We start from the raw sequence: 22,472 nt of genomic DNA, 5'->3' as shown, positions 1-22,472 counted from the left end.
TTTGCATATAACCATAGAGAAGTCAAAATCTAGAAGAAAAAGTAACCATTAAGTAATGCGTCCTGTAGCACAGGGTTTGTTAACAAGATAAATCAAGGTCTGATGGTCAACAAAGAAGACAAAAAGTGTAGTCAAAAGGTAATGTCAAAATTTCTTCACAATAAATACCATGACTGACCCTTCCCTCTCCGTCATGGAGTAGTTCATCTCAGTATATCTGTGAGTTGTTTTGCTAGCAAAGCTCACTGGATAGTCTAAACTGTATTCACCAGCTGGCACAACACATTCCCCACGACAAACTTTGAGGTGTCAATATGAACATGGAAGGTTATGGTCTAGTTTGGGGCTTGTAAGATTGGTGCCATGGTTAGAGCCTTATTCAAATCTTTGTATGCATGTTGGCATTCCATGATCCATTCAAATATCACCATCAGTTTATATAGAGGCTGAGCGATCAATGCATAGTTTAAGACAAATGGTTGGTAGTACCCTATATGGCCGAGGAAGCACCGCACTTCCTTGTAATTGGTTGGTGGTGGAAGATCAGAGCATGTCTTTGGAAATGCCACACATGAGTCTTTGAAATATAGTTGGTGTATTCCTCAACCCAAAGGGCATGACTACGTAGTCAAAGACACCCCACTCAGTAGCAAAGGTAGTCTTGTGCCTATCATACAGATGTACTTGCACTTGGTTATATCCAAAGAAGTCGTCTAGGAAACTGTAGGCCTCTTTACCAGCCACCCTCTTGAGCATATGCTCAATGTATGGTAGCGGATAATTGTCTCTCTTTGTGGCTGCGTTGACTTTCTTACAATGGATACACACTTTGATTTTTCCATTCTTCTTCATTACAATCACTATAGGTAACACCTAGTCAGTGTGCTCAATCTCATAAATGAATCCTGCTCTCAGTAACTTATCGATTTCCTCCTTGACAGCATGAGCATATTTGGGACTCATTGGATATGGTCACTGCTTGATTAGCATTGCGTCAGATGTCATTGGGATGTTATGAGTCACTACACTCGGATCTACCCCTCTTAGCTTGTTGAGGGACCATGTGAATATGCCTATGTATTCTCAAAAGAGAGCAACAAGAGTTGCCTCCTCTTACTTGGTCAAGTCATCGACCATAGAAATAGGTTGGGGTGTCTCCGCTTCCTCAGCTAGGTGTTGACCTCCTTGACTTTGGTGGGTCCTTCTATAGGATACCTCACTTGCCGTCGTCTATTGGCCCCTAGCAAGACCACTACCCTCTCGCTCTTCTTGAATCTCATGAATCAATTCGGCAGGTCTTGCGGCTTCTTCTGCTCCTCAGCTTGTGCATCCCTAGGTTGTTTCCTCTTTTTCTCCTTCAACCATCGGCGCCTTAGGTGAACTGGTAGGTCTCCTTTGGTGCGCTGGTCGGGGTATCTCAGGGTCACTGTCTGAGCTTATCTTTGACTTAGAGTCAAACTCTCCACCTTTGCTAGAAAAGGAAGTCTCTCTAGGGGGTCGTAGCTTAGATGGTGATTCCATTCTGAGTATTTGTGTGACACTTGGTTAGGTAAAACCCGCTCATTCATAATCAATAGCTCCTATGTGATCCAATTAGGTGTGATCGCAACCCATTTGCGTGACTTCTTTCACAATTGTGAAGAGGCTCTTTTTTCATGGTTTGGAGTTTGCTTGGTTGAGTCTACCCGTATTTGTTCAATCTCATGCCCCTCCTTGTCATACTCTATTATGTCAATATCTTCTCCACTCTTGTCATCATTGGAGGAACAATAGTCTTCATGCTCATCGTCGGACTCATCCTCATCTGACTGCTTGTCATTTTCCACATGGGGTTCCTTGTTGTCAATGGTTAAGGCCCAATTGTACATCAAGTTTAAGTCATGCACCTTGTTCCATTGCCACTTGGGTTCATCCAAGAGATCCTTAGGGCAGTTTAAGATTTGCGATTTTTTACCACTTCCATTCAATTGCCTAGGAAGATCAGACCATTACCCTAGTCTTCTATGACTCGTGCGTTGCGCATCCAGGGTCGGCCTAATAGGATATCATAGTCCACTCCTTTCATGACTATAAAGTCCATGGAGAACCGGACTCTTGCGATCTTCAATGGACAATTTCTCAGCACTCCAGATGAATTCACTTTTGTTAGGTTAGCTAACATGACATTGAACATGGCATCCTTGACAGGCGGGTTACCCAAGCCTGGAGTACTGCATGGTTGAGTACATTGACTCCTGCCCCCATGTCTACAATCCCTTTCCTCATGGTGTCACCTAGAGCTAGGACTGGTAAGACCATGTGCATTTCGGTAGCTTCCGAGAAAGCATTAATATGCAATGATTTGGGACTGAGTGTAGTGTTAGTCTCGGTATTTGCATTACACATCGTGGTCTTACAAGTCGATGTCAACTCGCTCCCCCGATCCTTCCACCCATTGCTTTAGCTCGTGTCATAGTGTCGGATATTGCCTAAGCATGTCTCCTAAGCTCAGGTTTATAAGGGTGGTTACCAACATTGTGAGAAGATTACTCATTGCTTGCTTGTCCTCTAATTTTGTACTTCATGGCCCATAGTCTTGACTAGTTTGCTGGAATGTGGCATTTAGGCTCTATCTAGGCAGCAGAATTTGAGGTGCATATGCATCTCTCCATTAGGAGAAATATGAACTCTATTTTTTACCCCTTAAGGAGTGAATAAACAAATATAGGGCTAACCAATGAGAGAGTTGGGATTCTAGATTCATGTAACATGAATCTTTGAGCCATATCTTGGCCCAAATCTTCCCTCAACAATAAAATAAGGAGAAATGTGGGGAATACAATGCTGACACTTCTTGGAAGTTTGTGACTTGAATTTTCATTTTCTTAAATTTTTATGTTTGACTTTTCATTTCTCCCATTTTTAGTTTCTCCCTCTATCTTAGGTGGAACTTAAATTTATCATATCTCTTTCTCTACTTCTTCTTTCCTGACGAAAATTTACAGCTTGATTATTGCTTGCCCTATCTGTAACCTTGTGAAATTTCATTTCGTCTACACAAGCATAGAGTGATTTTCACATGTTTTATGAGAGCAAAGCTTGTTCTAGCAAAGCCCTAAGATTTTCTTCACAAAACTTTACAGGTATATTGTTGTCTTCCATGAATGTTCTATGGTAATGCTTTATCTTATTTGGACAAAACCAGTAAAAGTTATGTGCATTCTTCGATATGTAATTTCTTTTGTTTTGGTACTCTAGGAGTCTCTTACAGTCAAGAGCAATGATCTTTTGAACACTTCTTCTTCAAAATCTTATGGTTTCTTTGTAAACAAAGATGCTCAAATCATAAATCTGATGGTTCCATTGGCTCCTAAAGAGGGGTAAAACCCCTATACACTTGATTTGAAATCTTTCTGATCACTCCTTCTTTCTCTCCATGTTTGAAGTGTTGTCTACTGCCTGTAGATTGCGATTGCGGCGCATGCGATTTTGAAAATCCCTCTATTTTTAAAAAAAGCTAATAACCTTAATAACTTATTAATTGACTAACTAACTTTTAAACTAACAGACTCACTTTTATTGTGTGGAAATCTTACACACACACGCTCACTCTCTCTATCTCTCTCTCTCTCTCTCTCTCTCTCTCTCTCTCTCTCTCTCTCTCTCTCTCTCTCTCTCTCTCTCTCTCTCTCTCTCTCTCTCAATTATTATATGTCGTGTAGTCACAACACAAATAATGTCTCATACACCTTCACGTGTACTTCTTCTCAACATGGACAGCTTTGCTTCATCCACACATTGTTACGAGAAACTAGCCCACGGTCTTCTAACTACGTAATATCTAAGTATGCACGAGCACTCACATAATATCTTCACCAAAATATATACACAATTTGGGTCCACAAGTGCAGGACAATACTCTCAGCTTGCTTAGAGTTTGACCTATCTCCCAAACTAATTGAACTATGTCTTGTGCACGATAGAGAAGACTAGCACTACCCCTAGGGAGAGACCACCTATGAGAGGTTTTCAATTGCAGATATTGAAGACTCCAACGAAAGTGTTGTTTGCTCTTCATTGACACCCAACTCTGAATTCTTATCCTTTATCATCCTGCAAGCCCGCCAAGAATTGTCATGTGCAGAATCCCCAACAAACCAACACTTGTGCTGGCCATCAAGTGCAATCCCCAACAAAGAACATCCCTACCACCAACTCCAACAACCCTACCACCAGCCACTTAGGCCACTGACGTGCCCCCAACGATCTTCCTCTACACCACAACCAGCACTCCTCCACAGCAACCACCAATGTCCCTTCCACCCATGTCTTCAGTGCATGCCAAAGCCTGCTACCAATGACGGTGAGTGCCATGGGACTGGCACTCGTCTACAAGGGGGGTAATGTTAACCGTCAGACGAATAAGGTGGAAAATCTAGAAAATTTAAATCACAAGAAAAAGGCCAAGGCAAAGTGAAACGGAATATGAAGGCACGCCAAGAAAAATCTAGAAACACAACAAGCGCAGAAAAGTCCTAAATAAGGGGAAAAGGCGCACAAGAAAAAGCACAAGTCAATACTTTTGTAAAAGAGTGCAAGCGCATCATAATTTAAATTAAGGAGCGTCGGGCTCTCACCCGTGCAATTTGTAAATGTAGACGGGCAATGGAAAGGATGCTAAGAAGATAGAAAGATAATGGAAAAAAGGGCCTAGGCTACGGCCATGTAAAAAAGGGGATAAGGGGATGACCGCCCAAAAGGGATTTAGGATTTTGTATATAAAGTTAAAAAGTGAATGAGAAGCTCATTCTTGTGTGTGGCCAAAAGTGGGTCTCCTGTTCTTCTTCTTCTTGTTCTTGCTTGCTTGTGCTTGTGCTTGAGAGAGGGAGTGTGAGAGTGTGAGGGAGTGAGTGTGTGAGGGTGAGGGACCGGGGAGGAGAAGCTCTACATCTTCTCCACTCTTCTTCTCTTCTCTTCTTTTCTCTTCTCTTGCTCGCGGCGATGGATCTTGGAGTGTGGAGCTTGAGGATGGGGCTTGCTTGAAGCTTTCACTTGGATCATGGAGCTACCAGAGTGCGTGGGAGAGGAGGTAACTCAATCGGCATGGAGGTAAGCTCACTACACCCGTAGATATGGATGGCGTGTCGACTATGTGAGAGGTAGTCATTAGTGCTCGGCTTGGAATGCTTGAAACAATAAACGGTCCGTGGGTCTTGGCAGTTGAGCGAAAGCTCCCACAGCACCACCTTGAAGTGTCAGAGAAACACTTGGAATGTGATATCCCACTTAGGAATAGTGGTGCACTACATGCCCCATTGGAGGGCTTCTAGTTGCAACTAGTAAGGGACCACTTTCAAATGGAGATGGACCATTTGTAGGTGATAAAGGCACTATGGGCATAAAGCTCTTGTAATTGGTAGCAAGGAACTTGAAATGATGACATTTCTTTGGAAGTGGTAGCATACCACTTGAAAGTTCTATGCAACACTTTGAATGGTAGGGAGCCACATGTAAGAGGAAGCAGACCACATGGAAATTGTAGCTCACCACCTAGAAGTAGTTGTGCTCTAATTACAAGTTCTATAAGAATACATGGGAGCCTTAGCACACCACTTGTAAGTGGTGGGGGGACCAATTACAAGTGGTACCACACCACTTGCAAGTGGTAGAGTACTAGTTATAAGTCGTAAAAGACCACTTTCAAATGGTGATGCACAGTGTGTAAGTGCTAACGACACTTGAACAATGGTCATAAATCTTTTATAAGTGGTGGAAAACCACTTGAAAGTATATGTATAACTTTTAAGTGGTAGGAGACAATTCTAAGGTGAAGTGGACCACTTGTGAATAGTTCCTCATCATCTTGAAGTCGTAGTGCTCTAAATACAAGCTCTATGTGAGAACTTGGGGACTGCAATAGACCACTTATAAGTGGTAGGGGACTAGATGCAAATGGTAGTGTACCATTTGCTAGTGGTAGGGGACCAATTACAAGCTATAGAGGAACAGCTGCAAGTGATAGAGGACCACCTTCAACAGGTGGTGGGAAATCACTTGCAAGTGGTAGAGTGTACCATTTTCATTTTATAGCACACCTTTTCAAATGGGAGGCACATAGCTTATAAGGGGACCAAACCTTTATCAAATAATTCAATCACTTGCCTTTAAATTTCTTTCCAATACAAAGCATTGTGCATATAAGGAGCTTTATATAATGAAGTCACCCTAGGGAAAACTTTTATTTTGCAGTCTAGGTCTCCATAGGATGGCGATAATTTAGGTGGATAGTCATAAGCAAAGTAATGCTTATATGTATCAAAAAAAAATTGTGAATTGGTCAATCCCAAAGATTTAGGAGGTTCTCTTCAATCACAAAAATCATGCATGATTTGTGTGGTTTGCTAAGGGCTTCTTTAACTTATGTGTGACTATTGAGTGAAAACAATTCAATATCAAGGTTACTAATTAGTGAAATAGATTGGCTTTGAGATTCAAAAATGTGTTGGTCACTATTTGGGTTGTACTAATAACTAAAATGCATCCTAAAATAATATCAACTCATTCAAGAGGTACAACAAGAAAGTAATGCTTTTCTCTATATGTACTCAGAGATTTCTAGCCCTTATATTTTTTATGTTACATTATATCTAATGCCTTGGAAGGAACACTTAACTCTTTATAATGAAGGATAATGTAGAATCTTAACCAAATTTTTAGAAATAAAGTTAAGGAAACTATCATCATCGTGCAAAATGGTAACTTCTCAAACTTTTGATAAGCATTTCATCTTAAGTAAAGCATGCAAACATATGTGCATTCTCAATTTTCCATCACTTGATATCTCTTGTTGTAAAGTGTCTATTGTATAATCGCAAGCATAATTACCTCATGAACCTTATGTAACCGAGCCATAGTATTGATGTTATTGTTGTTATTTAATGAAAGCTTTGCTCAAAAATGGGCTTGAAAATGACTTGGTTGTCTACAATCGTACTAGGTTGTCTACAATGGTAGTAGGTTGTACTTGAATCTTTTGCATTGGGCATTGAGCTTTGTAGTTTTATGTTTTATCTTATGGTCTCGGCTTTGCTTTTCAATTGAACATTAGAATGTGGATTGGATGAAAAAGGTTTAGAGTGATAAGGGTTAAAGGGTTTCTTTAAGTTGCAATTGTGTGGTTGAAGGGGCTAAGATTGGTTTGATGTTGATGAGAAGGGTTTGAGTGATTGTTTGGAATTATTACTCTATATCATGGGTATAGGAGATAGTATCCTAAAGAGAAGTAGGTTTGAAAGAATTTATCTTAGCTTGGATGACAATTCATATATGTATTTACATTGTAATGTCCTCCCTAGAACATCCTCAAGTATGCACAAAAGAAGAAGACATTGCCAAAGTCTTTCAATTTAGAAAGCCATCCTTTTGCCTTTTTGTCAATATAAGTTAGCTCAATTTTGTCTCACATGAAGATGGAACTGTGATGGAAGGAAAGATTCTTTGACTTTTTCTTGAAATTTTTTCCATGTTTTCCATCGATCAAGACCAAATATTTGCAATACTATCTCCATATACTTTATTTGACACAAAATAATATGTCCATTACACTACTTGAAATGAACACCCAAATAATGATGGTAGTATGCCCAAATCTGACATGTCAAAATCTAAATGCAACTCAATCTTAAAATTAGCAATATGTGTCTCATTAGGACCAATGTTGTATATAATCAACATAAACCACAATGCTTAGAGACACATCACTCTCATGTCTAACATATAAGCGGATCTCAATTGGTCTATGCTAAAAACCATATGTAGTCAAATATGCACATACCCTCTTATAGCAAGCTCGAGGTGCTTGTTTCAAACCATACGATTTCTTACCTTTTTGCAAAAAACCATGAGGCTTAAAAACACACACTTCCTTATGTAAATCACCATTCAAAAATGTAGTTTTTATGTCCAAATGATGTACATTCGAACCATTATGAGCTAATAATATAAAGACATTATAAATAGCCATCATATGATAAGTGGAAGAAAACATATCATCAACTTTAATAGCCTTGTGTTGAGCATAATGTGTTTCTATAAATCTAGCTTTGTAACTATCAATGTTGCCATCTTGCTTATGATTTAACTTGTAAACCCACTTGGTACCAATGGACTTCTTACTAGGAAAAAAAATCACATAAGAATCAAGTACAATTTTTCATAATAATATCATACTTAGATTTCATGAAGACCATCCAATTTTTCAATTTTAATGCCTCTTTAAAGAACGCAAGCTCGTTCTCATCACACAAAGTAAAAATAGCATATTTATAAGAGGCACTATGATGAGAGCCAAAGTATGATTAGTCAACGTTGCATCCAACTTATTGGTATGCAATGTTTGCACAAGCTATTTTAGCATAGTCCTCGACTTCTCAATCTCTAGTACTTCTTCATCAAAAAGTGCATCATTCATATCCACATTATAAATAGGTTGATTTGTGGTATCATTAGAAACCTATGTAGGCTAAAAGACTGTCTCATTTAGCACTACATGTGACGAGACAACAAAGTATCGTAGATGGTGTATGAGCATACATTCATCTCTTTCATACATGAAAGTATAGGTTGAACAATATCTTGCAGAAAAATAATATCACGATTAACCAAGATATGCTTACTTGTTGATGGCATAACTTATAACTTTTGCTTTCATTATTGTACACACAAAAAATGCATTTTACAAGATTTTCATCTAATTCCTTCCATTGTAACACTAATACCAATGCACAAACTAGGGAACCAAAAATAAGAAAGTAAGCAACAAGTGGACTTTTACCATGCTTAGCCTTGTATAGAGTGATAAACCACAATGCCTTATTGGACCACCTATTAAGTACATACACTATACATGAAATAGCCTCAAGCCAGAAATTGTGTGGCAAAGCTTGACTCTTAATCATTTATCATGCCATTTCCATGAGAGATCTGTTCATTCTCTTCACTACATCATTTTACTATGGTTCATATGACACTACAAATTGGTGATTTGTCCTATGTTTGTCCTATGTTCAACCAAATAAGTATTGAATTCCTTAAATTTACCCCCTCCCCCCAAATCAAAAGGGAGAGTGCCTACTTTATATCTCGATAATTTTTTTAGACATGTTGACAAACTACTTGAAGCACAAAAAACTTCAATTATAGTTTAAAACCATATACCCATGCACACGTGGAGTAATTACAAATGAAAGTCATGAAGTATATGTAGTTTTCAAAAGAGAGTATTTACATTGGGCCACAAAAATCCCTACATGTACAAGGTATAATTTGCAAATAACTCTCATTGAATTATCTTTCAAAGGTGAAGCACACTGCTTTTTACCCAATTTATAGCCATCGTAAGTGTGTTTTTTGGGTGCTTGAGAGTAGCCAATGAAGATACTATATTGGATTTTTGTAGATGCAATAAACTAGCAAAATTCAAATGACCAAAATATGCATACCAGAGTTGTGCATATAACACTGCTTGTAAATCTATAAATGTACATGCCATGAAGTTAAGATATCATGAACTCCACATCTATTATCAATAGACTTCAGAATCAAACCAACCTTAGTAAAGTGCAAAAATTGACAATAAATTCTTCTTGATCTATCGTGCATCCAAAGAATTTATAAGTGTAAAAGTACTGCCATTAACAACATGTAATAAAATTTTGCTAACTCATTTAAGAGGATTAGAGAAAGTATTGGCACATCTAATAGTACTACCCTTAGGAATAGGCTCAAGAAAAGTGAGTAGCCTGTGCAAGTAATATGCCTTGTGGAATTATTATCAAAGGATCATACATCTAAATACATAATAGACATGCAAGAATCATACAAAGAAGAGTCATAACTACATTGTATACTAAATGCATACTCTCTATCTTGCACAGCATTTGTAGATTTTGACTTAGAGGAGAGGCATTCCCAATAGCCTTACTAGCCCCTTTCTTCTTAGCCGCTTTTGCAAGCAAGAACCATCTGTAACAGTATGATATTTTTGCATTACAATACCTACAAAATATTTTCTTCTCATTTTTCTTATCATTCTTATTAGCCTTCTTTATTTGAATATCATTTGCAAATTTTGACTTACTGGTAGAAAAGGTAGTTAGAACTCTTAACCATTAGTAGGTTGCTCTCCTTATTAAGCTATTAGTGTGGGTGAAAGGATTTCCTTGGCAATGGGAAGGGGTCCTCCCTTGGGCTATATCATCACTACAAATAAGGACCACTTGACCGCATACTTGAACGTAGAAATAATGCAAAACAACCATTGTTTGGTTGTTTTTGCTAGTAGATGACATTTTAGTTTCTATCCCTTTCTGCTAGAATTTATCCACACCTTGAAAGTTCTTCTTGAGCAACTATAGGCTTGTAGTGCATGTTTTCCTTTACCTTTTTAGCTAGCTGTAAAAGCTTGATCTCCTTACTAGTAGAAAAGATAGCTTTTTCTTTACGTTTTCAAATAGCTTGATCTGCTTGCTAGTAGAAATGGTAGCTTTTCCTTTACTTTTCTAGCTATCCATAGGTGCTCAATCTATAACATGTGTCAAGAATCGCGTGGTGGGGGGACTTGCTCAAGATGCTGCGCCGAACACACACAGAATGCACGATGAGAAGCTCACTCAAGAGACAAGAAGAGAGATGGAGGCCAAAACGTTTTCTTGCTGATTTCTTCTTCTTCTTTCACACACTTTACAATGTACACAAAGTATAGATAAGATAAAATATAAAGGAAAGTGGCCTACTAAGTCAAACAATGCATAACCGACTACACTAGTCGACTGGCGCTATAACTATGCCAGCTGTAAATAGGTGTAACAGCCTGAATATAATAAGTAATGAGTCAGTGGCCATGTAAGAGTCATAATGACCACCGACGTACTAAGTGTAGACGTGTGGATGCATCTAACCAGGCGGTCCATCATCAATGTCCGCATGTGTTGAGCTTGTCATCTCAACACTCCCCCTCAAGCTCAACTGCATCTCTGCAACTCCAAGTAAGCTTCGAAACTTTTGAAGTTTCTCTGTACCCAATGCCTTCATGAAGATGTCAGCTATCTGATCCTGTGTGCTGACATACACCAAGTCAATCTCACCTACTAGTACCTTCTCTCTCACAAAGTGGTAGTGTACCTCAATATGTTTTGTCCTGGCATGGAACACAGGGTTCCTAGCCAACTATATACTGCTCACGTTGTCACAATAAATGACAACTGGACCTTCCACCTGCACATGCAAATCAGCCATTAACTTTTGTAGCCATACTACCTCACATGCTGCAACAGCAGCACCTCTATACTCAGCCTCTGTACTCGACAAAGCAACTGTAGATTGCTTTTTGCTGCTCCAAGCAACTGCTGCACTACCAAGAGAGAACATGTATCTGCTGGTAGATCTTCTATCAGACATACTACCAGCCCAATCTGCATCTGTGTATCCAAATACCTGTATATCTGTACCTGCCTCATAGAAAAGTCCATAATGTAATGTGGACTTCATATATCTCAATATGCGTCTGACTGCATCCAAATGTGGCTTTCTAGGTACTTGCATAAACTGACTCACAAGACCAACAGCGTAGCTCAAGTCTGGCCTTGTAATGGTCATGTAGATCAAACTCCCCACTATCCTCCTGAACATAGTAGGGTCTTCTATCTCATCCCCAACATCAGCACTCAACTTTACATTCTGCTCCAACGGAACTGAAAGTGATTTGCATGCTATCATACCATACTTGGACAACATATCCAAGCCATACTGTCTTTGGGACAGCCATATACCATCATCACATCTGATCACTTCAATGCCAAGGAAGTACCTTAGCTCACCTAAATCCTTCATCTCAAACTTCTTCTTCAAAAAATCATTGACTTCAGCAATCCCACTATCACTATCACCTGTAATAATCAAGTCATCCACATAGATGACTATGATGACCAAACCTGCATCTCCCTTTCTCACATAAAGTGAGTGATCAGCATCAGAAACATAAAAGCCAATATTGACAATATACTCTCTGATCTTGTCAGACCATGCTCTAGGTGCTTGCTTGAGCCCATAGAGCACCTTCTTCAACTTGCACACATACGTGGGATGCTCTAAAACTTCATAACCTGTTGGCTGATCCATATACACTTCTTCCTGCAAATCACCATGCAAGAAGGCATTCTTCACATCCATTTGCTGCAACCTCCAACCTTTGGCTACTGCCAAAGCAATCACACATCTGACATTTGCCATCCTAGCAATTGGACTGAAGGTTTCATCATAATCTATGCCATATGTCTGGGCATAGCCTTTTGCAACCAGCCTAGCTTTGTACCTACTAATAGAACCATCTGCATTGTGCTTAATCTTATAAACCCACTTACATCCAATAGCTTTCTTGCCCTTCGGCAATGATACTAGATCCCAAGTCTTATTGGCCTCTAATGCAGCCATCTCCTCATCCATTGCTGCATCCCAATGAGTATGACCAACAGCATCCTCAAAACAAGTGGGCTCAACATCCTCAACTAGTTTCACCATATAAGCATAATGGTGAGCTGCATAATCTTCAAAACCAAATCTTTTAACATGGTATCTGACCCTGCTAGATCTGCGTACCACCGGATCACTCAATGGAGCCTTTACACTATTATGAGCTCTCTGTACACCTGGTGTCTTCACAGAAGGAATACCAAGCTCATCATCTAAGCTCTCTGAGCCACTGGAGTCTCCATCAAGAATTGCATCAATGCCATCTGACACTTTATTCTTTCCTTTGTCTTTACCTGTAGTGGTACTAGATGCACCTGAAGATGTAGAGGTACTCCTTAGTCTCCCAGACCAAGGACTACCAGATGATGTCTTTGGTCCACTAAGAGTCCGTGATTCTTGCTTTTCAGCCTACACATGAGTGTCATGATCATGATCATCATCCAATGCATCACCACTAGATGCATACCAACTGCTCATTTCATCAAAGATGACATCCCTGCTCACTTTGAACTTACATGTGACAGGGTTATAACAGCAATACCCTTTCTGCTCTAAAGAGTATCCAATAAAGACACACTTTTCAACCTTTGGATCCAGTTTCTTCCGCAACTCATGTGGCACATGAACATACGCAATGCAGCCAAACACTTTCAAGTGTGAGACATCAGGCTTCTTACCTGTAAAACATTCTTCCGGGGTCATACCATGAACTGCAGCTGTGGGAGTTCTGTTCATAATATAAACAGCAGTATGAACAGCCTCGGACCAAAAATGCTTAGGCATATTCTTTTCAGCCCCATCAAGGCGCGTGCAACTTCTGCAATATGCTTGTTTTTCCTTTCTGCAACCCCATTTTGCTGTGGGGTATACCTGCATGTGAATTGACTCTTTATCCCATGAGACCTCAAAAAATCACTGAACTCATTCGAGAGGTACTCTCCCCCTCCATCTGACCTTAAGCACTTTACTTTCAAGCCTGTTTCTCTTTCAACTGCAGCCTTGAAAGTTCTAAAGTGCTCAAACACTTCACTCTTTTCCTTCATAAAATATACCCACAGCTTTCTAGAACAATCATCAATGAATGTGACAAAGTATGAACTGCCTCCAAGAGATACATTTTGTGCAGGCCCCCAAATGTCTGTATGCACAACATCAAGGATATTTATGCTTACATCTCTGTCATGTGAAAAGGGTTGTCTTGCCTGCTTACCAAACTGACATGCTTCGCATACCTTATGAAATTCTGCAACTCTAAATGTAGGCAAACCTGTAACCAACCCTTTGGACTGCATTAATTTCAGCCTTTGTACATTTGCATGTCCTATGCGTTTGTGCCAAATTTCAATATCTCCAATAACACCTTTTCCTTTACCATACATAGCAGCATTCATAGTAGGAATTCTAGCATCCAGAGTAAACATACCCCCAACTCTACTTCCCTTTGCAACTAACCTGCACTTGTCATTGAAGTCTTCTACAAAGCAGCCCTTTGCATTAAATCTGACTTGCAGCCCTTGCTCTACCATCTGACCCACTCACACCAAGTTCTTTGTAATAGATGGCACATGTAATACATTTGAAAGACTATTTGTCTTACCATCATGCAAGGACAAGGGAACTTTTCCAATGTGTGAAATTGGGTGGCATGAATCATCACCCGTCTGCACATAACCTCCATTTTGCAAATTCTGCATCTCTCCAAACCATTCTACATGGCGGGTCATATGATTGGATGCACCTAAATCACATACCAAACATCATCATGTGTTCCCTTTCCTGTAACAGCATTCAGTATATGCTGCATAACAAACAAACATTCATTTTTGTCTTCATTCTGTCGTGAAGATGATGCATAGTTTCCTTGCTACAACTTACCATTGCGAATATCATCTTTCTTAGCATAACATTGGGCTGCAATATGACCTGTTTTGCCACAGTAGTGACACACAATACCAGAGTTGTTAGAACCTATGTTCTTCCATCCACCTCTTCCTCTAAAGCTCCCCCTGCCTCTAAAGTTACCACGACCTCCTGAAACCTGCATATCGCCAAATTGCTGATTCAATCTGTTTTGCTGGCTATCACTACCACGTCCTGTACCACGGCCTCTTGAAGAGAACCTGCAACGTCCCCTTCTTGAACTGGAGTAGAAAGCTTGGACCTGTTCACCACTTCTTTCAGATGTCTCACTCTGCATATTGATCTCTTCAGTGATCATAATGGAGACCAACTCATCGAAATCTGGGAATGGCTTTCTAACATATACGGAAGTTACAATAGACTTCCAAGCCTTTTCATTGTTAAGTCCATCCAAGGTAGACAACACCAAATCATCATCATCGGGCATTGCATCAATCGCTACCAAGGCATCTGCAATGCTCCTTACCTTCAATGCATACTCATTGATAGACATCTTCCCTTTCTTCAATGTATTCAACTCTTGCTTGAGTTGAATCTTTCGTGCCTTTGTATTTATAGAAAATATACTTTCAAGTATGGTCCAAGCTGCATATGAATTCTCTGCATTTCTAATATGTCCCAGCATATTATTGTCAATTACTGCAGACAGCCAATACATGACCTTTTTATCTTTTGCATTCCATTCCTTCCATGCCTTTGTCTCTTCTGCAGTTGGAGAATCACTCACCTCCGGCTCCTTTTCTTCACCTGTAACAAACTCGTAGAGGCCTTTTCCAATAAGGAAGTTTGTGACACGGAACTTCCATGATGGGTAGTTGTTCTTGTCGAGCTTCTCAATAATGGGGCTTCCACTGTTCTCTGCCATTATCACAAAACTAATACCAAACAGCAAGCAAATCTTCTGCAACCTTTGACCTGTAGTGCACAGCAATACACCAGACAGCCTTTTTCACTGTCTGCTCAACAATGCATGCAATCTGCAACCTGTTTGCAGATAAACCTTATATTTGCTTCTTGCAAACACATCAAGAATTACAGATTCGCAATCTGTAACCTGCGCACCCACTTTCGGTCAAAACAGCCGAAATTACAGTGTACCCTGAAACTACTGTCCGCAACCTTGCGGCTCTAGAACGGGGCCTGGAACGGCCTCAAATGCCCAAAATAACTGTGGCCAAGCCCTAAAGGGCTTGTCTACAGAATACACAGCGCTCTTCGCGCATACCAAATCACACCGCAATCTGAGATTTTTGCTCGATCCTGCTTCCGGTGCCTCCACAGGCACTATCCAAGAGAAAGAGTGGAAGAATGGGAGAGCTTCTTACCCGTGGCTTGCTTGCTCGAACCTTGCTTCTTCTCCTTCACTTCAGCCTTCGAAATCAGCCTCTCTCAGTGGCGTGGCTCTAATACCATATCAAGAATCGCATGGTGGGGGGACTTGCTCAAGATGCTGTGCCAAACACACACAGAATGCACAAGGAGAAGCTCACTCAAGAGACAAGAAGAGAGATGGAGGCCAAAACGTTTTCTTGCTGATTTCTTCTTCTTTCACACACTTTACAATGTACACAAAGTATAGATAAGATACAATATAAAGGAAAGTGGCCTACTAAGTCAAACAATGCATAACCGACTATACTAGTCGACTGGCGCTATAACTATGCCAGCTGTAAATAGGTGTAATAGCCTGAATATAATAAGTATTGAGCCAGTGGCCATGTGAGAGTCATAATGACCACCGACGTGCTAAGTGTAGACATGTGGACCCATCTAACCAGGCGGTCCATCATCAATGTCCGCATGTGTTGAGCTTGTCATCTCAACAACATGCATACTGGGACATGTTTTGTTGAGATGGTCCTTCTTGCAGCAAAATAATAAACTTATCAAATGACAAAGCATTTGGATTTTCTTTCATCTTCAAATGAAGAGTAGATGCAAAACTTTGATAAGAATCAAGAAGGCCAATTAGAACACTTTTACACAAGTGAACTATCCAACAAAATCACATTTGTAACAATTGATCGATCCTTAAGATCTTTTATCTTTGTCAATAAACAGTCCATGGACTCACCTTCATCCATGTGTTCACTCCCCAACTACTTATACATGTAAGTAGCATGGACCTCATTTCTTCCTTCATGAAAACATATAAGTCCCAAGTATCCTTAGTTTATAAACTATCTTAAATAAGCGAATATGTGAAATACTAGTATGTTTAATAGATAATGCAATCAAAGCATGAGCCTTTATAGCTCTACCATCCCAATGAATTTTCTCAAGAGTACGTGATGGTCCTAGTCTAGCATTTACTACAATACAAATGTACAATAGCCTCAACACATCTAATCTATTATTTCTTCTATATTTTACCGCTTTCAAAACACCATGAGGATGTCTTTTAGTTCCATGTGCAATGTTCCAAAGCCCCTTTACAATCAATACATTATGCATCATATAAGGTCATCACTGATGGTTGGTTCCATCCAAATTGTCCTCAATAGCCAACATACAAAATACATCATTGTTACCATCCATGGCCATTGATTGTACTTGATGCAAAAGTTACATGCATATAGAAAAATATGTACAAAACTAGCATGTGCTATGTAGCACAATATAAAGGAGCCTATAAGGTCTCTTAGCTATAGAACCAAAGGACAAATAGCTTGCACAATAATCATAGTAGTACAAATGGAGGTCAAAACAAACCCGAATAAGAAATTTTGCAACGCCTACTCCTTATGGGTTAACCCATAGTTTTTATCGAACTTTAAATGCTCATCAAATCTCATCCCAATCCAAGGAAATCAAGGAGACGGTGTTGATGACTACTCAAGAGATTGAAGCCCACTCTAATACCAGTTCTTGGATTTAGAATCGCAGGAATGCACATATACAACTTGGAGAAGAAGATGTTTGAGAGAGTACAATTCAAAGTGTATTGAGAGATATCAATTGGGAAGATTTATAAGAGTCAATATGCCCTAAAATGAATAAGTATATAGACAAGACCAAGGGAGAAGACTTCCTAGAGATGGAAAAAAAAACTCCTTCAATAGCCCTAAGTGTGTTCACATATCACTATCAAAATATAGTAACAAATCTACAGTGCTAGTGTGGCTCTATTGTGGTGATGCACTTTGTTTGTAATAGTCAACTCAAATTTCAACGAGCATGGGTTGAAAATCATTGATAATTGGCCAAAAAATAGAAATTATCTAGGACTGCTTTTATGAGAATGCTCAAGAGAATCCATCATAAAACAACATCTAGTCTAAGAGGGCTTTAAGCATAGGTGAAAATAGTTTTCTCTCTGTGTGAAATCTCCAAAAGAGATTAATGCTTCATTGATAACTTTTAGGCACATATTGCAAATAAAATCACAGCTTATATACACAAATCCTAGAATTAATAAGTGTGGCAAAAGCCTCTTGGTGGCAAAGATGCTTTATTATAGTTTTTGGTCATTTTGCAAGGGTACATTTCACACAAGGATTGAGAGAGAGAATTCTAAGTCATTATATAATTATAATGACATCCATCTCTATCCCTCTATCATGTTGATGGGTTTCTCATTTCCAAATGTAGATTACACCATGACATTTCCATTATCATGCATGTTATCACTTCTTTGAGCTTTTTGAGTATTGGTTGGATTCTCATGTATAGAGATAGAGCTTGTTTCTTTATCCGTTGGAAGAGGTTGAGCGTTTTTGTAGATTGCATACAACACAAGTTGTGCAATTCCTGACAAACACCCGAGCCCATTGGGTATCTAGAGCACATCCACATCAAATGCAAATTTTACCAAATAAGAAGCTTAAATCTACACTTGCAATTGCTTCAAGAAAATCCTTAGCACATATATCTAGTACCATATTGTCTAAATAAGATAATCATTTTTTCTTGAATGCTTTTCATTAGTCTAATTATTGACAACATGTAGTCTCCAATGTTGATGGGTTAAATGTTTGAAAGAGAGTTGAATTAAGCTCTTAATGAGTTGCAATATATTTAAAAGGACCCTAACTATGTTTTTTTATATGTAACTGATCTTTCGCTAATGTGAGGACCACTGAGTGAATGGGAGTACATACATGCAGATGTTGAGTAAATTAAGTGTGAAATTGTCGTTTGGTGGATAGATCATAAGCGGATGAGAAACTCTGGCGTTATACTCACCGCTACAAATATGTCTCTGGTAACGAGGGAATAGCCGGACCATACCGCACCATTGAGAAAGTTGAAGAGAGAGAGAAGAAAGGGCATGTATTCCACGCTCCTAGTGCGTATCACCAAGCCCTATACGCGATCAATATCCACCAATGTCAATACATGCAGTTATCGTGGTTCCGACAGGCAGGAGCACTTCAATAATTAGCAGAGCTCATCGATGCAGTTAATTGAAACTGGCAGCGAGTTATACACAGCTGATGCGCATGTGATCACATTATCCTGACTACAACCATCATCTCAAAAGTACTTGATTGGTATGTCTATATTTCACTCTCAATCAATTATCAGAGCTCATCTATGGACTGAATTGAACGTGCACAGCTGAGCATATGATCATCTTATCGTGACTACACTCAAACTTCCGTTATAACCATCCCAAAACTTGATTGTTCTGTCTATATTAGAGTAATTGATCAGAAGATATCGATCTTCCACCTATCTAATTTATTAATGCTGAATCGTATCTAATATGTTTTTGTGAGGGCGCCAATATTCAGCCATATTACATTGATCGATCAAGCAGAGTTCTTCAATCCCGGATTGAACCACACTATATATAACTTAATTAGGTGTACAGACATTACGTACATGATGTACTTACCATGACTGAGAGAGGGGAAGCATACATGGCTATGGCCACCACTACACAGAGACTTCCTGCAATTAACTGCCGCTTTGAAAGCGTGTGGAAGCCCAGTATCACCACTGCAATCACTGTCCCGTAGGCCACCAACACTGCCAATATCCAACGTCCCAGTTGCTTCTGCGTATCAATATTCAGCAAATTTGCTTTTTACCATTCATTCTATGTACTAGGCTTGAGATACCATCAAAGAGGTAACAATCACATTGAATTACGATTAATATCGATAATGATGTAGGGTTCGTACATCTACATTTTTAGCCAACTTAAAAACTTCTGATATCATGATTAAGAGAGCATCTTCAAGTTTTGTAATAATTATGAAACTGAAAGAAACATTTGAATTATAAAGATGGCATGATCAGCAATTCCTACCAAAGCAAATATAGTATGATTGATCATAGTTAATAAACATGCAGATCAATAACATAATTGGCCTCACCAAGGACCTTAGATTGATCACCTAAATGTTAGCTTTCATCCCCCTGAATGCTCGCTTACACTCTCTTTGACATATTCTGGTGATAGCATTACCTTCTTCTCCTTGTTGGCATAGGTGAAGAAGATGGCAATGTACAGAAGCTCTAGGGTAACACCAAAGACATTGATGGTGATGATAAGCATGCTGTGTGGTTTGATGAAAGGCATGCCATACAGCACCCATAGCAAGCAATTGAAGAGTGTGCAAACGTAAGGCAGCACGGAGAACTCCTCAGTCGAGCGCTTCTTGATGATTTTGTAGAAAGTTGGGCTGTTTCATCATCATCAGAACCAACAATTTTGTCAATTATGCAACTAGATCTCTAGTGGTACTGATCATCATACACCATGAATTTGAAACATCCAATTATCAAACCATAACCCATGATGCGACCTTGACCTATCAACCTGTTCATTCTCCAAAATGCAAGGTAGTGCAGACAAAGGAAACAATGAAAAGATTTATCTTTTTGATAGATCTAGTGTTTTTATTGTTTATTCTGGCAACCGTAAACACAGCTAGCTGTAGATGGATTTGATAATGCTTACGCTGGCGACAAGAAAAGAGCTGTTGCAGTGGCATTTCCTGCGTAATTTATCACTAGCTAGTTAGATTGCTTCCAAACAGGAATTACAGGACTGAACTGAGTATAAGTAGAGTTATCAAGTGCACTAGCAGATTATAATTCATAACTGAGTATAAGTAAAGCTATCAAGTACACACTAGCAGACTAGAATTTATACCTGCAAAGATAGAGACTAGGTATGTGAACAGTAAATGAGTTGCCTAATTACCAATGATGCCGAAGACGAGAGTCAGGTTGGGACTCATAATTGGATGCTATGATTGAGAGGAAATTACAGTTACACTGGAGAGCCTCTTAAACCGCTAAACAAGAAGCAAATGATTAGTTCGTAGCAGCTATTATAGGAGACTGATCACTGACTATATTGTGATCATAAAGAACAGCTGAGGCTCGATACATTATGATACTCAAGGCCCAACGTCTGGACTAGACATGAGGGCAGCTTGCAACTATTTACTGCATGTGGGTCTCTCAGCTACATATATATGATCAGGGTGGCAATGGGCATAGTATTTCAAGTCACTGTATTTGAATGATTTTGCGATTGATCATGGCTTGTCAGAGAGCACGCATTTCTATGGAAGTTGGAGGAGATTAGGATAATGCGTGTGTGTATCGTATATATATGATCAGATATATCATATGGGTATCGAGACTTAGATGAGAGAGAGAGAGAGAGAGAGAGAGAGAGAGAGAGAGAGAGCGACTCTTCTCTTGGGTTGCACACCAGCCCTCATCTCCTTTGGCCCCTCAAACGTCTAGTAACGTCCCATAATTCCATCATATCATATATATATTATTTTGCCTTTAGAGAAAAGACTACCCCTACAATTTCCCTTATCCTCACTCTAACCCTAGTCACAAGTCAGCCCTAGTCCCCTAATTTCATCGAATGAATATTGTTTTGCCTTTCGGGGGAGGAGTCATACCCTAGCTACAAGTTAAAACTAGTCCCATAATTCCATTGAATGAATTTTTTTTTCCTTTATTGTGGAGCCTACCCCTACATCCTCCTTAATTCTCACCCCTAACCTAGTTACAAGTTAACACTACTCCCATAATTCCATTGATTGAATATTGTTTTGCCTTTAGGGAGGAGGCTACCCCTACATTCCCCTTAATTTTCACCCATACCCAAGTTACAAGTTCTACACTAATGCAGAATAAAGTGGTAAATTAATCTCAAAAGAAATATGCAAGCATCATAAAGATGAGACTCAAGACAATCCCACTCAAAGCTATAGTACTTACAAGGAGTGGTAGTTACAACTTATAAACCAACTGGGCCTTTCTTTCTTTTGATGGCCTCATGAACCATATTCCTCTTGATTTCTGCCATGTATTATTACTCAAAGTTTTTCTTTCAATAACAGTGTTAAAATCTAGGGCATTCATCATTACTCAATGCTTTTTTTTTTTGAATTTATAACTTATAACCAACTTGGCCTTTCTTTACTTTATATAATGCCAATAAATCTATCAAGGCAAGGATCAAAAATGTGGGGGACACAACATCCATTTAGAATTGGACCAAAAGCCCCAAACTTGGCCTTTCTCATCGTTACATATTTCATGTCTCCTCCTTATATAAACTTTTAGTCTAACATATGCCTTTGGAAACAATTGCAAAAATTTGAACAAAAACCCCTCTTATTTTTCAATAAGGAGGTCTCAAATTTTACAAAGTTAAGACCAATTTTGTTATATTTTTGTGAAATGTTTTTTAGAGATTTGGGAAAGACATGCCAAATTTTAATATGAAGGTTTTTGTATTCATTCCCAAAAACCATAATCCATGAACAATGGAACTTTCATGCATGCTCCTCATTTCCCAATGCAACCCCATCCCAAACCCTTATCCAAAACAATTTCAAGCAAACCTATGCCTTATAGATCACAATAACAACTTGTCTAAGCTTTGCATACCAACAATCAAAGTACATTATATTCTTAATTGTATGCAACGTAATGTTATATTAATGACAAATAACTAATTAGTCATAATTAATATTTGTAACCATTATTTTTGTGTCATTATGATTATTTAATATCATTTCTACATCATACTAAACATTAAGCTACAATGTATACTAGTA

The 22,472-nt window shown here is 39.0% G+C and overlaps 1 protein-coding gene across 1 annotated transcript; it reads right to left on the bottom strand.

Moving 5' to 3' along the window:
- Positions 1 to 17,988: 17,988 nt before the first annotated feature.
- LOC148038727 (bidirectional sugar transporter SWEET5-like) lies at positions 17,989 to 20,820 on the bottom strand. Its single transcript, XM_087675463.1, has 6 exons — positions 20,585 to 20,820; positions 20,339 to 20,375; positions 19,844 to 20,060; positions 19,268 to 19,429; positions 18,613 to 18,732; positions 17,989 to 18,205 (listed from the first exon to the last, which is right to left on the bottom strand). Exons 1-6 carry the CDS (start codon positions 20,619 to 20,621, stop codon positions 18,020 to 18,022), a joined length of 759 nt encoding a protein of 252 aa, XP_087531589.1. The 5' UTR covers positions 20,622 to 20,820; the 3' UTR covers positions 17,989 to 18,019.
- Positions 20,821 to 22,472: the final 1,652 nt, after the last annotated feature.

This window comes from Lygodium microphyllum, chromosome 3 (assembly GCF_053477565.2).
Source record: "Lygodium microphyllum isolate KBCC chromosome 3, Lygodium_microphyllum_v1.1.10, whole genome shotgun sequence".
Lineage (NCBI taxonomy): Eukaryota > Viridiplantae > Streptophyta > Polypodiopsida > Schizaeales > Lygodiaceae > Lygodium > Lygodium microphyllum.
The sequence above is the reverse complement of the archived record's forward strand: the minus strand, read 5'-3'. Positions and strand labels throughout refer to the sequence as shown.

Coding starts and splice junctions, on each gene's coding strand:
- LOC148038727 (XM_087675463.1), bottom strand. CDS start 20,621: ATGAGTCCCAACCTGACTCTCGTCTTCGGCATCATTG. Junction 20,376..20,584: donor TCTCGTCTTCGGCATCATTG/GTAATTAGGCAA, acceptor TAAATTACGCAG/GAAATGCCACTGCAACAGCT. Junction 18,206..18,612: donor CCAGAGACATATTTGTAGCG/GTGAGTATAACG, acceptor GATGTGCTCTAG/ATACCCAATGGGCTCGGGTG.